The 16,642-nt window shown below is 48.9% G+C and overlaps 1 protein-coding gene across 8 annotated transcripts in view; it reads left to right on the top strand.

Annotated features, from left to right (window-relative positions):
- The window catches only part of RIN2 (Ras and Rab interactor 2), a 226,994-nt gene that overhangs the window by 148,589 nt on the left and 61,763 nt on the right, over positions 1-16,642 (top strand). For 5 of the 8 annotated variants that reach the window (XR_009703116.1, XR_009703114.1, XR_009703113.1 and 2 more), the window contains exon 4: positions 10,626-10,726. The exons of 1 other annotated variant lie outside the window; for it this stretch is intronic. Coding sequence is in view for 3 of the 7 variants with exons in the window: in XM_061207950.1 (XP_061063933.1) it covers positions 10,626-10,726 (101 nt within the window). In the remaining 4 variants the exon portion in view is untranslated. Of the gene's footprint in view, positions 1-10,625; positions 10,815-10,858; positions 11,128-16,642 lie in introns of those variants that run through there. 2 more of the 8 variants (XM_061207949.1, XM_061207947.1) reach the window with 2 other exon arrangements.

Raw genomic sequence — 16,642 nt, 5'->3', positions numbered from 1 at the left:
AGGGCCCTTCTGGGTCTCTGTGCACCAGACAAAGCAGGTTCCGTCCTCCGACAAGGGACTTGGGGCTGGCCGTGGAGGGCCAGTTCCCTTCCCCTGAAGGCGTTGGGGAAGCACCTAACATGTCTGGCGGAAGCACTGGTCTCGGGGGAGGCCACTGTGCAGCCTGATGTTTGCAGGGCTTTTCAGATGTGGGGAAAGCCCAAGAGGCTAAACGCTACCGAAGCCTGGTCCCTCGATGAGGTCCTGCAAGGAGTACCAATGCACGTAAGGGGCACTGGTACTGATTGGGTCTCCCCGAATTTCAAATATTTCTACCCATTCAAAGTACATCCATGCTGGACTTCCCTGGTGGCTCAGTGGTTAAGAATCCGCCTGCCAATGCAGGGGACATGGGTTTGAGACCTGGTCCGGGGAAGATCCCACGTGCTGCGGAGCAACTAAGCCTGTGCGCCACAACTACTGAGCCCATGTGCCACAACTACTGAAGCCCCCGCACCTAGAGCCCATGCTCTGCAACAAGAGAAGCCACCACGATGAGAAGCCCGCGCACCACAACAAAGAGTAGACCCTGCTCGCTGCAACTAGAGAAAGCCCACGTGCAACAACAGAGACCCAACACAGCCAAAAATAAATAAATTTATTTTAAAAAAACAAAGTACATCCATACTTATCAGGCCCTAACAAGCCCCGTGGAATTCAGGTGCCCAGGAGGACATAGCACGTGGAGGTCTCCCTCATGGGCGTTGCCGCAGGACCTGCGTCCCCAGCAGATACAATCAGCCAGCACATCCTGCATCCTTAACCCCAGCCCGTACTTCTGGCACGCCTTAAACCAGACCTCTCACTTTTCTGTCCTCCGAGGGTGGTGGTGTACATCGCTAAGCCCTCTCCCCACGGGCAAACACTAAAGGTGCCCGTCTGCTGCGGACTTGGCCTGCAGCACCTCCTTGGACTCTTAAACAGCCCTGAGAAGCAGGCCTCAGAGTGTCCTCAGTTCATGCATGAGAAAATTTAAGGGGTCAAATTATTTCCTCAAGGATGCCTTGCTTGAATTAGCAGAGCCAAAGGAATTTGAAGCCGGGCCTTTAGCCAAAATTCTGCTTTTAAATATTCAGTTATTCGCTTGTGTTTGTTTCTTCTAAATACTGCTATTTACTACTTTGTGCTAAAAACAGAAAGTTACTCGTGTCTAACCATTCACTTAACTCAGAAGATGGGGAGGGGGTGGATTGCTTATTAGCTTTTCCTCTACATGAGTGTGTTGGAGATGGGCTGTATTTTTTTTTAACTCCAAAGGAGAAAGTGGAATAAAAAGGTAGTGTGTGTTGTTTTTTGGTAAACGGGAAGGTTCTGATTGTGGTTAAGGGGCCGTTTGGATCAGCAGGGCTAGTAGGGACTGTGGCATAAATACTGTGGCACCCTTTGGCTCTCTATTTGGAACGAAAAACCCAGGGCAGAGCTCATGCCTTCGGGGCCACCCCCAGCCTTTGGGCAAATTAAGGAAAAGCAGCCTTCTGGGCACATTCTTTGGTCTGCAGAAGGCAACTTGGGGCAGATGTAGGCGTCCCAGGGCCAGGGTTTAGGGGCGGGGGACGGGGGGCATGGGTAACCAGCCCTGGCCTTACCATAGTCATCTCCTCACCTCCTCGTCCTGACTTCGCATCACACTCAGAATTAAATCCAGATGGATGAAAGGCCTACAAATAAACAAATACATCATATGTAAATAGGAAAACTATGTGTGTCTTAGCATAAAACAGAGGAGACTTTATTACTTCAAGATAAGGTATGTCTTCCTAGCAAAGTTTAGTCAGCAAGAACCATAAGGAACTTTTGATTCTATCAACATTGAAAGTTTAACGAAACGTAAAAGACAGAGACGCAGGATGAGAGAAAATCTTTTAAATATTTGAGACAATGGATTCATATCCACAACTTAAGAAAAATCAAGAAACCCCAAAACGGCAACAAATAAATGAACAGGCAATCCTTCCGAGGAAGAAATACAAATAGACAACAAAAATAGGTAGGGGAGAAAAAGTTGCCACCCCAAAATATCTCTTTGGCATGCAGATTATTTGGAGCTGAAAACAATCACCCAAAAGACTCAGGAAGGGGACTTCCCTGGTGGTCCAGTGGGTAAGATTCCGCACTTCCAATGCAGGGGGCCCGGGTTTGATCCCTGGTTGGGGAACTAGATACCGCATGCATGCCGCCACTAAGGAGTCTCCATGCCGCAACTAAGGAGTCTCCATTGCCGCAACTAAGACCCGGCATAGCCAAAGTAAATGAATAAAATAAATATTAAAAAAAAAGACTCAGGAAGAACCTTTGACCTTCCCCCTAAACTGCCTAAAAGAATGCAGATAGAGGACCTGTTCCAGGAAGGGAGCCGTCACCATAAATACCTCTAATATGAACGAGGTGGTGGAAGGAAGTCTGTTCATACACCTCTCTGGGTCCCATTGTCTCTTCAGGGCCCAGCAAACCTTTGTTTCCCAAACATCTGCTGTTGCATCTCATGTGAACTGCCTTCCTCCCCTTTGAAGCCCCAAACCACTATCCCAACATCCTCTTTTGTCTTGAGCTGAAGGTGGTATGTAAAGGTTTTGGCCATTTTGGCGAGTTACTCAGTTCTCCTGGGTCTCTGCCATGTGTACATGTTGTTAAACTTTTGTTTGATTTTCTGCTGTTAATCTGCCTCATTTTAATTTATTTAATTTATTTTAGTTCTTAACTCTTAGACCAGCCAGAAGAACCTAGAAGGGTAGAGGAAAGTTTATTCCTCCCTGACGCATAAAATCTGGGCAAAGCACATTAAGACAATAAAAAGCCACTTGGACTCATCAGATTAGCCAAAGCTTAGAAGCCTGATACCAGCAAACACTAAGTGAGGTGGATGTTCTCAAAGAAGGTGGAGGCGCTGTAGCTGGACACGGACCCCTGGGGAGCCACGTGGTACCACCTCAACCTATTATGTGCCTAGAACCTGGCATTTTCTCTGAGGTTGCACACAATACACAGGGCAGTTCATTATGGTAAGGACAGTGACAGCAACATATTGGAGACAACCTAAGCGTCTATCAAGATAGAATGGATAGGACTTCCCTGGTGGCGCAATGGTTAAGAATCCGCCCGTCAATGCAGAGGACACGGGTTCAATCCCTGGTCCGGGAAGATCCCACATGCCACAGAGCAACTAAGCCCGTACGCCACAACTACTGAGCCTGCACTCTAGAGCCCGTGAGCCACAACTACTGAGCCCACACGCCACAACTACTGAAGCCCGTGCACCTAGAGCCCGTGCTCCACAACAGGAGAAGCCACCGCAACGAGAAGGCCGTGCGGAGCAACAAAGACCAATGCAGCAAAAAAAAAAAAAAAAAGATAGAATGGATACATGGTATATTCCTCCTGCATGGTTTATCCCTCTGGTGGAAAACCATTCCCACTTAAAATGAATGAACCAAGGTTTCATGTGCCAACATGGATAAATCCTACAATATTTCCTTGGGTGAAATGAGTGTGAACAAGCTATAGGACAATACATCAGTACGATTCCATCTGGTGGAAAAAGCACACAGTGATAACATTCAAGAGTGATACACACAAAAGTGATCGTTGTGGTTCCCTCTGAGTAGGTCGGATTATAGGTGTTAGTCAAGGGAGATTAGTTTTGTTTGTTTTTGGCCACGCCATGCGACATGCAGGATCTTAGCTCCCCGGCCAGGGATCGAACCCATGCCCCCTGCATTGGGAGCGTGGAGTCTTAACCACTGGACTGCCAGGGAAGTCCTGAGGGAGATTAGTTTTAACTATGTGGACTGAAAAAAATGCCCAACCTAAAAGTTGAGAATTATGTTTTATTCGGTGGACATACTGAGGTGATAACTCTGAGGGACTGTTCCGGAGAGGTCAGGGAGGAGGCAGATATATAGGAGTTTTTGCAAAAAAGAGCAAGTAGTCTGAACATCGAAAGATTACTGTTCATTAAAGAAAAAACAGACAGCTCAAATTTATGAATTTAGCACTTTCCTATGGGAAAGATGCAAGAGTCTGGGCTCATTGACATCATTCCTTGGTATGCACCGTAGCTATGTAGGGACACTATCCTGTTTTGAGTCCCCTCAGGGTGCACAGTCAGGGAACTGCAGTGGCTGCTGGCTTGATGGCCCTGACATCCTTTGTTTACTGATATGACAGGCAACATTCCTCATCCACAACTACAATAATCTGTGTTTTTCATGGGAATGTATTATGTTCGTAATTATAATTAAATTTCAAAAATGTAAATGCAAACACTCTTGGGAGACGTGACATACCCAGAGTAAAAGCAAAACAAAGAAAAGGGCAAGGTTCCGAGATGCTCCAACGTTATTCCCCAGACACTCCACTGCAGGTGAAGGGAAGCAGCTTTCATTACTTCTTTGTTTCCATGGTGACGGTTCCTGGGGGCAAAGATCATTTGAAAGTTTGTAGGAAGTCCATTATTTTCCAGACTGTTTCAGAAAAACTCCAGCATGGGGTGTGCCCGCAAGACCAGGAGGCTCCTCCAGCTCAGCAGAAGCAGACAGGAAAGGCAGTTGTCAGGGTCAGTGGTTGTTCATGACCTGGAGCTGGGTCTAATCCCACTAAGCTGATAGGATTGTAAAGGCCAATCACACCCCAAGGCCAAGTTGATGCACTTGGGGAATAGAAATTCCGTGGCTAAGGGCTAAGCACTTGACTTTTCCCACACCCTAAGTTTCAAGTCTTCATCTATCAGCGACACATCCTTTTCAGAACCGCGGATAACATTCCTGAGTTGGTCCTGGAATTCCAAGAGCGCTGTATCAGAACTTGCTCTATAAGTACTTTCTCGTTTTATTTTTACTTAACCTTCAAGAGAATTTTTCTCCTTTTATCTAACCCTAAAAGAAAGAAAACAAGATTTGGAGTCCCTCCTTTTTCCCTCCCTCCAGCCTGCCCTGCAAGCAGGGTTGACAGACAACAGCTTCTCTCCTGGTGGGTGGGGGAAATTGACATCTAGCAGGCAGATCTCGAGATTAGAGACTTCTGGGCAGACAGGCAGAAGGAGGGTTGGAGTCTGCGAACACTGGTCTGTTGTAGATCCAGTCGGCTGCTGGGGATGAAATGGCCTCTTTGCAGGCTGGGAGGTGTGTGAGTCCGTTTTAAGTGTCAGCTTTGTCAGCTCTCTGCTTCCTAGCTGGTCACCATTGATATAAAGAGAGAATTTAACTAGGAAGAGAATGCGAGAGCATTTAGGGGCATGCTGCAGAATGTATTAATCTCATCATCCTATTTAATCATCCAACTCTCTCCCCCAAAGCATCCAGGGTCCAGGGATGAGGGGGCCCAGATGGGTTCAGGACTCAGCTGGCAGGAGGCCGAGGCGGGATTTGAAGGCAGGTCTTTCCGAGCCCCAGCTGGGGCGCTCACCACCCCTCCTTGCTGCCAGACCCCCCGGGAGTGGCTGCAAGCTGGCTGCCTCCACACTGTGCCCGCCTACTGCTGGAAGTGTGGCCCCGAAGGTGAGGTTCCCGCCGACTGGGACGTTACCCAGAATGATTACAGAGTGGTCCACATCAGTGTAGACTCCTGTGCCAGGCTAGAGCCCGGCAGGTCCCGCCTTGTCCAGGCCGAGTCCTGGGTGTGATGTCGGGAAAGAACCTGGGACTTCCCGAATTCTTCTCCTGCCCTTGGCCTGGCTGCCGGAGAGTGTGAAAATCGCCTAGGTGAGCACTTCCTGTGCTTTGTTTTGGAGCCCCGGGGTGCTGGCTTTCTGAGCAGAATGAGGGAGGGACCCAGAGACCCAACCCCTGGCTTGGTCCCCCTGTGGCGGCTGCAGAAGGGCCCGTCCTGCTGGTAAACCCCTCTCCTTGCTTTGGGAGGCAACACACCAGCCCCGTCTCCCCAAGGGGCATGGCGGACACTGGCAGTGCCCTGGTTCTATCAGGGCGGGCTCTGCCGTGCCCTGACCGTGTCACTGCCTGTGGAGCTTTCTGGAGAGATCGATCACACCTGATGTGTTTTGGTACAAGAACTACTGTCTCACCAGCTCAGTGCCCTGAAACCTGATGGCCCGTCTCTGGAGATGATTCACTGAAGAACAGCCGCTTGGCTCTGTTGCCTCTTTCCCAGGTGTCCACGGCATGTCCTGGGCGGCCAATCAGGGTTGTGGACAGAAGCGCTGGCTTCCCAGCTTGGCACATGCTTGGGCAGCCCCTTCCCCCTTGTAGGAATTCTCGACAGGGACCAGGATGTGTTGGGGTTTCGGGTTGTGTAAGTGGATTTGGAGAAATTTCGATGAGGCAGCACTGACTTGGATACAGCGCTTACATTGAAACCACTGTTGGCTTTAACATGGGAAAAGGCTAAGACTTAGGTTCAAACTGGTCCCCTTTGGTGGGTGGTAAGTTATCTCTGTTTGCCCTCAAGGCATGAAATCTGGAAGAACATGAGAGCATAGGGATGAGGTCAAACATCTGCAGGAATTAAAACCAATCACACACGCACACACACACACACACACACGTGTATCTGGGGACAATGTGGGGAACGGCTCAAATCCCATGAGTGACACCTGGGCTGACCTCAGAGAGCGGCAGAGGTTTCAGGATGACTCTTGCTGTTGGAGGGGCCTGGTGGGCGTATAAACAGGTCACTCAGAGGCAGGCCTGGCTCTGGACCCCTAGCCTCTGGTCCATTTGTCGGGTAAATCTGTGCCGTCAGGTGGATGAGTTGGGGTCGAAAGGGATGGAGGGGCTGAAAAAGCCCTCATCCGGCCTGAAGAGTCCCATAGCCATCCAGCCAGGGGCAACCTCTGTCATCATCCACCTTTGTGTCTTGGGATCACCACGCCTCCCTTCTGCTTTACAGATAAGCAGTGTTACCTGTGATTTGCCATCCGAGTGCTGCTGAGTGACAACCACAGTTTGTAGTGTGTGTTTGGGACAAAACAGCCTGGCCGGAGCGGGTCAGCTGCTCTTCCTGGGGAAAGCCATTTGGGATTTTGACATTCAGATCACAGTTGTGGCCGTGAAGGGGACTGAGGGTGGAGAGGCTGAATGCGCTGCAGTGGGAATCTTTCCTCCGAGGTTTGCCCGAGGCCAAGGCTGGGCCTCCCCAGGGCAGGTCTGTCTGTCCTGTGTGTCCCTCATGGGCTGTGTGTGGCGCTCCTGTCCCGGACCCCAGCCACGGCCTAGAATGGGAGGGGGGACCCACCAAGCTCACCCCACTCCTCCCACCGTTTTAGTTCCTCCTTTTTCCATTTTCATACGCATCCACCCTTTTTCTTATTTTCCTAATAATTTTGATGATGAAGTCGTTTTAACATACAGAAGATCACACAGGATACTAAAACACACATCACTAGCTCCGTCAAATCTCATCATTTTGTCATTTTGCTTTAAGAAATGAAAAGTTGCCAGAGGTTGAGCCCCTCTACCTGTGCTCACCTGCATCCACTTCTCTTCCTGAGGTTTAGGATGGTAACCCTGTACTACATCTTGGAGTTGTCTTTATTTATGTGTATATCTACAAACCCTCAATAGTACAATTTTGCCTGGTTTTAAACCTCATATACTGAATGTAATCCTTTTCAACCTTTTTTGTTTTTGCTTTTATGAAAACTTGTTTGAGCTTTTATGTCTATATATGTGTTGATGCATATCATCTGGTTCATTAATTTTAACCGCCACATAGTATTCTATCCCTCCATTTATCCATTCTCCAATTGATGGACATTTAGGTGCTTATAATTTGGTTTTCTTACAAATGGCAGTACAGCCAATATTCTTCTCAAGGTCTCCCTGCACCTGCACATGCACGAGTTTCTCTCGTATGTAGTACGTATACAGGAGGTCTGTGTATCTCCAGCTCTACAAGATACTGCACATCACTCTCCAAAGTGCTCTCCAAACGCTCCTCCAGCAACACGTGAGGGTTTCTGTTTTCCCACGTCCTCGAGTATTTGGCATTGTCAGACTTTTTAATTTGTGCCACTGGACTGTGTGTAAAAGATCTCCTGGTCTTCTCTCCCAAGGCCCCAGTGCTTCCAGAAGCTCCACCTACAGCCTGCACCCCAGTCACACACGAAGGGGATGGACTTGGCTGGTCTCCTGTCTCCTGACCTCTAAGTATTGGGAGTGCACAGAGCTGTTTGCTGGGGCCCCTTCTCTAACTTCCCCGCCCCCTTAGGTAATCTCTCCTTGTCACAGGACTTTGAAACACTAACACCTATTCCAGTGACTTCCAAATGTACAAGTTGTTCCACCCTTAATATCAAAAGCCACTTAATACATTTAATTGATGGCCAATAAGCAACTCAGTTAAAACTTAACCTGCGCAGTGTCCAGCTTGATTTCTTCCTCAAATCTAATCCTTCCCCGTTTTTTCCCATCTCAGTCAAGGGCACTGTCATCTTTCTGATTGCTCAAGCCAACAACTTAGGAGTTGTCCTTGATTCTTCTCTTTCCCCACCGCCACGTTCAGCCCATCAACTTCTATTAATTTCCGTGTCCAGTTGTTCCTGGATTTCCCCCCTTCTTTCTAATTCCACTGCTACCACTTTGACCAAAGCCACCATCACCTCTTGGCTGGACCATTGCAGTTGCCTCCTAACTAGTTTTGCTTCTTCTCCTTACAAACCATCTCTAAGTCACAGCCAAGGGGATCTTTTTAGAACATAAAACAGGTAAAATGCCATTCCCCCACTAAAGCCCTCCAATGGTTCTCAGTTGAAAACTCAAATCCAAGGGTACCGTGATCTAGAAGGCGGACAAGGTCTGGTCACAGGCAGACTGCACCCTTCCACATGCCTCCCTAACCTCTGGGACTCTGTGTGGATGGCTCTTCCCTTGATCTTTTCATGGCTCCCTTGTCATTCAGGGCTCCATCACTTCCTGGAAGACCTGTCCTGACCACCCCGCCATAGCTAGGGTGGCCCTTTAGCTGCTTCCTACAGCATCACTTGATTCTCTTTTCATTCTGGAACGTCTCAGTGCTCAGTGCTCTGGTCTGTGTCCCACCAGAATATCATCTCTGTGAGGACTGTCAACCCTACTCTACAGTTGCAGTGCATGGCAAGAAGTGGGTAGCCATAAAGTTATGAATGAATGAATGAATGAATAGATGGACGTCAACATTTTGGAACAGTCTCTAGGCTCAAAATGAAATTTCTCCCAGAGTCTGGGTGGTATGAAAGCTGCTTGAGGCAAGGCGACACCTGTCTTTAGCCAAAACAGTGATCCTCAAGCGTTTTATAAATCCCAGGACCCCTTCACACTGTTAAAAATTATGAAGGGCCCTACAAACAGCTTGTGTTCATGTGTATTATATCTACAGATACCCGCTGTACCGTAAGTCCCCTACATACGAACCTTCAAGTTGCGAACTTTCAAAGATGCAAACGTGCGTTCGTACGTCCAATCACATAAGTTAGTTCATGTGTCTGGTGTACATTGTCACGTGCGTGCATCCTCTACAAGTGGTTGTGCTTTTGTGTACTTTACTGTACAGTACTGTATAGAGTACAGTAGTACAGTATCTTTATTTCAAGCCCAGGATGTCCGGAAGCAAGCGTAAAAGCAGCGGTATATAGCCAATTGTGTTAGTTGTGTACCTAGGCTAACTTTGTTGGACTTAGCGAACAAATTGGACTTACGAACACGCTCTCGGAACGGAACTCGTTCGTATGTAGTGGACTTGCTGTATTACGAAATAAATGAAAAAATTTTAAATATTTATTTTAAAACAGTAATCGATTCCATGTTGACATAAGTAACATTTATATGAAACAATTAACTACATTTAAAAAAAATGGATGAGCAGTGACACTTTGAGAGCCTCTGTTCCACACGCGCAGAGCCTGGTTAGCACCAGTGAAGATGCTTTTGAATGAGCAGATGGGGGTGCTCAAGAATTCACACCAAACTTCAGGGTCAGATGTAGCCTCTTCCAGGCATGTGGGCGGGGAATGCGAGCCCACACAAGTCTTTTCCAAGAAGAGGACACATTTCCCCATCTCTTCCCCCTGTGGCTCCCTGACTGCCCACTCACCTGCTCCCAGGCTCACACAACCCTCTCTCTTCCCTTTCCCCTAACGATCTTCTCATCAAAAAGAAAAAAGAAAAAAGAAAAAGAAAGAAAGAAAGCAAAGAATAAGACGAGAAATAAATTTAAAGTCATTGGAAATTGATTTGCCAAGTGTATATATCTTTGAAATAGGCTTCTTTCTGTAACCAGTATAAGGATGGTATACATTTTAACCGAGGGCATCCTTTAGGAGTTTTCACTTTGGCAATACGTATTCTGAGGCCTGGTTTTGCCAAGATTTATTTATTCCTCTTTGTAGTCATGTTGAGAAGCCAAACTGGGTGTCAATATTTTTTTCTTAGGGCAATACCGAAACCTAAGTTCTTCCTCTTTCTAAGAAGCTGCTCCCTCCCTCTCTATTTTTTGCCCCCCCCCTCCCCCGGCTGAGTAAAGGAAATTCACAAAGCCAGGATTTAAAAAAAAAAAAAAAGGTGGTCATCTCTGTGCTCCTATTGCTGCGGCTGAAGCTGCCCAGCTCTGCACACGCCTCTTCCACTTCCTGACGTCACACTATTTTTGTCTTTGAATAGCTCATTGACACAATCGCCTCGGAGATTGGAGAACTGAAACAGGAGATGGTGCAGACAGATGTCAGCCTGGAAAATGGCCTGGGACCCACAGAAGCCCACAGGTGACCGAGGCGATTAGGCGTCGGGCGCGTGATGGGGGCGACGTGAGCCTGTTTAGCCACGAGGACTGCCGTTCCGGTCACCCCTCAGGTTTGGGAGCTGGGGGTGTGGTAGCCGCTCCAGAAGAAGCTCTCTGTAGGAGGTGGGAGTGGCCTAGGAACCAGTTGTCCGGGTTCCCGTTAATCCCTGTGAAGGCACTTGAATTTTACACCTTCTCCATTCCGCCTGGCATCAGAACCTGGAAAGCTAAAGTTCTGTCTGTCACATCCACCTACTCACAATGATGGAAACCGTAACGCAGTGGGATCCTCCGTGTGCAAAATAGAATTCAGTGTAGCCCGTGTCAGTCTCCAGAAGGTTTAAAGGGAGCACAAAAGAGGATGGACTCGTTTTGCATTCTCAGGTCAGAAAAAACCCCAGCCCCTTCCATGGCCCTTAGCCTGACATGCGATCCAGCCCAGCGTATTGGAAATCGGATGTGGTTGTGAGTGATTAAGGAAGGCACTGGTTAGATGTGTTACAATGTGTTCACATTGCACGTGGTCTAGGTAGGTAGCTAGGGACTGGCTTTTTCTGCAGAATGGGGGTGCAGAGGTCGGAGTGGGGGGGCAGGCTGGAGGAGATCCCCCAAACCTCTTCCAGCTCTTGGAGGCTCTAGCTCATTTCTAGCAAGGACAACAGAGCATAAGCAATACAAAAATGGCACGGACACTTGGTGCCCCGGAGGCCAGATTCATTATCAGCTTCCCCCTTTTCTCGGGAAATGGAGTCGAGGTTGCCTGGTGCAGGGCAAGGGTGAGATCTGCAGAGTTGGTTTTGCATGCAAGTCATGAGACGGGCAGGAGGAGTCCTGCAGAGGCAGGGGAACCAGGTTCTGATTATCCAGGCAAGTCTCAAACCAGCCGGACTTGTTCCTGCCGTGGAGGAGGGGAGAGCTGGCAGTCCCCACAAGGCACCCTGCAGCTGGGAGATGGTACTTACACACCCTGCGTCTCTGGAGAATTTCCCCCTTAGCTGTGGAAAATTCTCGAGCCTTCCATTTCCTCTCCTTCCTACAAAAACGACGGAGGTAGACCAGGTGGTCCTCCCTGTGGCATTCTGTGATTCCCCTTGATCTTGGTGTGAACAGCTATGGTGGTTTCATTTTTTTCCCCATAAACTAGACAAATGCACAATGATCTTTGATTAGAGATTTTCTGCTTCATGGTCAGAGTAGTTCCAAACTCCCTGGAACTTTTAGCCAGAGGATCTCTCGTTACCCTTAACATCTCCTTTAAGCTTTTCAAATTTAAGAATGACTGTAAGCATTCCACCATACCTTTTCTTTTTCCAGGTTCATGTCAGTTATTCTTGAATGCTATGTTGGTTAACACTGAATTTATGAATTTTAAAAGGCGTTTTACTTGGTTTTTTTAAAATGGGAATCAGAAAAGTCAAGATGGTCTTTATTTAACGATGTACATGGTGTTTACCACGTGCCAGCCACTGTTCTAAGTGCATTACAGCTGCCAACTCATTGAATCTCCTAATTACCCTATAAAGGAAAGCTCCATCATGACCCTCGTTCTGCTGATGTGGGACCCCTGTGACATGGAAAAAAAGCCAGCCTGAAGAGGCTGTGGCTTCTGTGCTGGGGTCTCTCATTGATTGTTTGGAAGCGTGGAACAGTGACTTTGTTTTAATCCCTCCATTTTGCCCAGCAGAGAAGTCAGGAGAGCCAGATGACGGGGGCGGGGTATGATGAGGAGCGCTCTGAGTTGTTTCCAAAGTGAAGGCAGAGCAGAGCAGAGCTGCGGTCACAGGGAAACAGCAGCTCAGCCTGGCACAGAGCAGCCCAAAGGGCAGACGAGAGGGAAGGAGCAGGAGTGGGGGTAGCAGAGTCGTCTCAAGTGAGACCCCTGTAGAGAGAAGAAGCAATTGCCCACCCATCCCCCATACCTGGGCTGGGCACATTCCGGTGGCTGCAGGGATGCATCACAGTCATCTTCCTTTGTGGCATCATCCTCGGTGAGGGTGCATGTGAGCTGTGATCTAACCTCACCTGCCCCAGACACAGTCATCAGGAAGTGTCTGGGCTTCCTTAGCTTGTGGGATGCGAGGTTAAGGGCCAAGCTGGCGCCCTAGGTTAGGATGCTGTTCCCCACCTGCGGTGGCTTTTGGTTGTTCGTCTGTGGTCAATATTGAGATGAGCTGGAGATCTTTAAACCTTTCCTGGTGTCATGAACCCCTTCTCAGGATATTTTAAATGCATGATATAAAATATGTAGGCTGACAGGGGAAACAGTTGTATTGGGATACAAGGATCAGATTTTTAACATGTGTGATTTCATAGCATAGGTACTTCTTTACTGACACGTTAAAAAGCCAAGTGAGGCTGTGGGTCTAGGAACTGCTGTCGTCTGGAAGCAGAGATGAGCACACATGGTACTTCTGCACCGACAGTGAAAACACCTAGGGCTGCTGCTGGTGACAGAGTCTCAGGGGCTGAGAGAACTACTGGGATTTGTTGCCTGCATTCGAAATGGGAGGAAAGTAATTTCAGAACCAGGTTAGTGAAAGTAAAGATGTCCCTTTTTTCCATCCAGTGGTCAGCTCCCACCTCCTGTCCCCTGCAGGGACACTTGTGGGCTTTGGGGACACCACGCTCCCTGGTTTCTTCTCACCTCACCTGCCACCGCTTCTAGTGTCCTGGCTGGTTCCTCCTTGGTATCCCTGCCCTCCTGACCCTGGAGTACCCAGAGGCCTCTGCACTGTCCCCTTGTCTCTCTGAGTAAGTGCCTTAGTGTCCACATCAGTAAAATGGGGATAATGGCGGAGCTTTACCTCCGAATTGTTAGGACGATTGAGTCAATAGCTGTAAAGGACTTATTATTAGCACAGTGTTGGCACGTGGTAAGTACAATATATTGTCTACAGAGAGATCTCTAGAGTAACTTCGTGTGCAATCTCATCCAGGCTTGTGGCTTTGATCCTATCTATATGTTGGTGATTCCCAACTTGTATCCATCCCTACGCTGGTCCTCTCTTGGAATCCAGATGTTTGCATCCAGCTGCCCACTCAGCCTGACCTTTGGCATCTCAAACTTACAAAGACCGAGACTGAGCCCTCGGTTTCCCTTCACAAACCTGCTTCTTCCCTGGTCTTCCCCATCCCGGTAACCTGCCTCCAGGTGTTTGGGCCTTGCATCAACCCTGATGCCTCTTCTCTCATAACCGCCTTCCCCTCCCCCTCCAGATCCTTGCAGCTCTACCCGTAAGATAGACCCAGGGTCGGACCACCCCTCACCACCACTGCAGTAGACCCCTGCCTGGCACCTCTGCGTCATCATCACCGACCCACCTTCTCTGGGCTGTTATCTAAGCAGCAGAGAGGATGCTCTGACTTTAGTTCCTCTGAATCCAAGTCACGGCCCTCCCGTTCAAAGCCCTTTAGTAGTTTTCCATTTAAAACCAAAATCCTTCAGCCCTGTGGGATCTGACCCCTCCCTGCCCTCACCGGCTCTTCTTACAGTGTCTTCCCCTCCATCTGTCTGTTCCAGCACCCCGGCTCCTGGCCAAGCAGGCTCCTGCCCTCCGACCTTTGTACCTACTGTTCCCTCTGCCTGGAATGCCTTTCCTCCAGGAAGCAATTACCCATGGAGCTTCCCTTCCTCTGTCCCCTTAGCTGGCTTTATCTTTTTTCTTTAAATAAATTTATTTATTTTATTTATTTATTTTTGGCTGTGTTGGGTCTTCGTTGCTGTGCGTGGGCTTTCTCTAGCTGCGGCGAGCGGGGGCTACTCTTCATTGCAGTGCGCGGGCTTTTCATTGCAGTGGCTTCTCTCGTTGCAGAGCACAGGCTCTAGGCGCGTGGGCTTCCGTAGTTGCGGCACGCGGGCTCAGTGGTTGTGACTCACGGGCTCTAGAGCACAGGCTCAGTAGTTGTGGCGCATGGGCTTAGTTGCTCCGCGGCATGTGGGATCTTCCCGGACCAGGGCTCGAACCCGTGTCCCCTGCATTAGCAGGCGGATTCTCAACCAGTGCGGCACCAGGGAAACCCCTGGCTTTATCTTAATTTGTAGAACTTGTACAGACCTGACATAGATTCACTTGCCTAATCATGTGTCTTCTGACTCCCAGCACTAGAAAGTAAGCTCTGTGAGAGCAGGGATTTGGTCTGTGTTCAGTGCTGTGTTTTCAGTGCCCAGAATGGTGTCTGGCATGTGGCATACACTCAGTAAATGTTTGGTGAATGGACAAATGACAGATGCCAGCCCCTTGGAGATTCTAAAAGTATTCAAGCATCAGAAGCCTCTTGCAGAAACAAGACGTCACGCTCGTAAAGCAATTAGGGGATCCCAGCTAGTGTGTAAAAAAATAAAAAGTTGAAGATGTGTGATAGGCCTTAAGCTTCCTCCCTAGCAAAGCAGAGGGAGGGCCCAGAACCCCTTCTCCCTATGTTCCAGCCATGCTTCCTCCATCAGTTCTGAGTTACGGGCTGTTGTAATGTTTACCAATAAGGGAGCAGCTGATTAGCTCTGCCCCAGGCCCTCTGCTGGTGTTTTACTGAAGAGAATCCGGGAAGCCGGGAGGAGGATGACGGGTTTCTTGTCGATGCTCTCTCCAAATGCTGCAGCTTATTTCCTCTTTCTCCCCACCCCTTTCCCCCAAAGACTAGAGTATGGGAAAATAAAGGCTTTTTACTTTCCCCTCCTTCCCCCGTGATTTCCCAGTCCCTTTTCAGTTGGGGGAAGAGTGTCTCTGGGCAGGCACGTCACCAGAGCTCCACCCGCATCCCCACCTGGACTCATCACCTCTGGACTGGGCCCATCTCTAAAGATCCCTTTGTCCTCAGGTAGAAAGAGGGATCCAGCAAAACAGCTTCACAAAAAGAGGCTCCGGCTGGGTGTGCAGGCCCCCTGGGGATCCCAGCTGGACCAGGTCATGATGGCTGTCGCTGCCCCTGTGTACCGTCTTATCCTCCTTTACCCCCCCCCTTCCATTCCTGCTGTCGCCTCACTGGGACACTCCAGCCCAAGTGGATGGCTGGGGGTGCCCAGGCTCCTGAAACTCCACCCCCATCACTCCACACCCCCAGTTCAGACACACAGAATTCAAAACTCCCTTGGCCAGCCCTGCCCAATGCCACGGGGTAGCAGTCGTTCCCCACCACTGGCCACTTCTGGAAGGGTCTGTGTCCCTGGGGGAGTTGCAAGCTTCTTAGCAGCTGTGCAACAGCATTGATAGCAAAACCACAAGACACTCAGACTGCCCGCCCCTGGTACAGCCCTTCACTTCTTCACTTGGCTAGAGGTTGGAACACAAGATTGGAAGAGGAGAGTGGTGGCTTACAGTCTGGGGAAGAGGCACAACCAGGGCCTGTTAGCTGCTCTGTGGCTTCTGAATGAAACCCTCTCGCATTTAGTGCTGCATTTCAGAAAGTCCCACCAGAGTAAAACAAGATGAAGAAAAAGCACACACATCAGTTCGCAGTTAGATGAGTTGTCACAAAGTAAACACAGCACAGCACCCAGACCAAGACACAGAACGTTCTCAGTGCCCCCCAGGGGCTCCCTTCTAAACACTGCACGGCAAGGTAACCACTTTCTATTGCCATCGATTAGTTTTGCCTGTTTTTGAACTTTATATGACTGGAATCATACAGCATGTATTCCATTCTGTGATTACAACACAAGTTGTGTATCCATTCTACTGTTGATGGGTATTTGTGTTGTTTCCAGTGTGGGACTATTTTGAATAATGCTGCGGTGAACATTCTTGTGCATGTCTTTTGGGGAACACGTGTGACATGCTTCAATTAGGGATATGGGAGTGAATTGTTGGGTTGTAGGATGCTTATATATTCAACGTTAGTAAACGGTGCCCAAGAGTTTTCCAAAGTCATTTTGTCAATTTGCACTTCCACCAACAGTGTGTGG

Source organism: Eubalaena glacialis, chromosome 13, assembly GCF_028564815.1.
Source record: "Eubalaena glacialis isolate mEubGla1 chromosome 13, mEubGla1.1.hap2.+ XY, whole genome shotgun sequence".
NCBI lineage: Eukaryota > Metazoa > Chordata > Mammalia > Artiodactyla > Balaenidae > Eubalaena > Eubalaena glacialis.
Note: the sequence above shows the minus strand (reverse complement) of the source record. Positions and strands in the feature narration are given on the sequence as shown.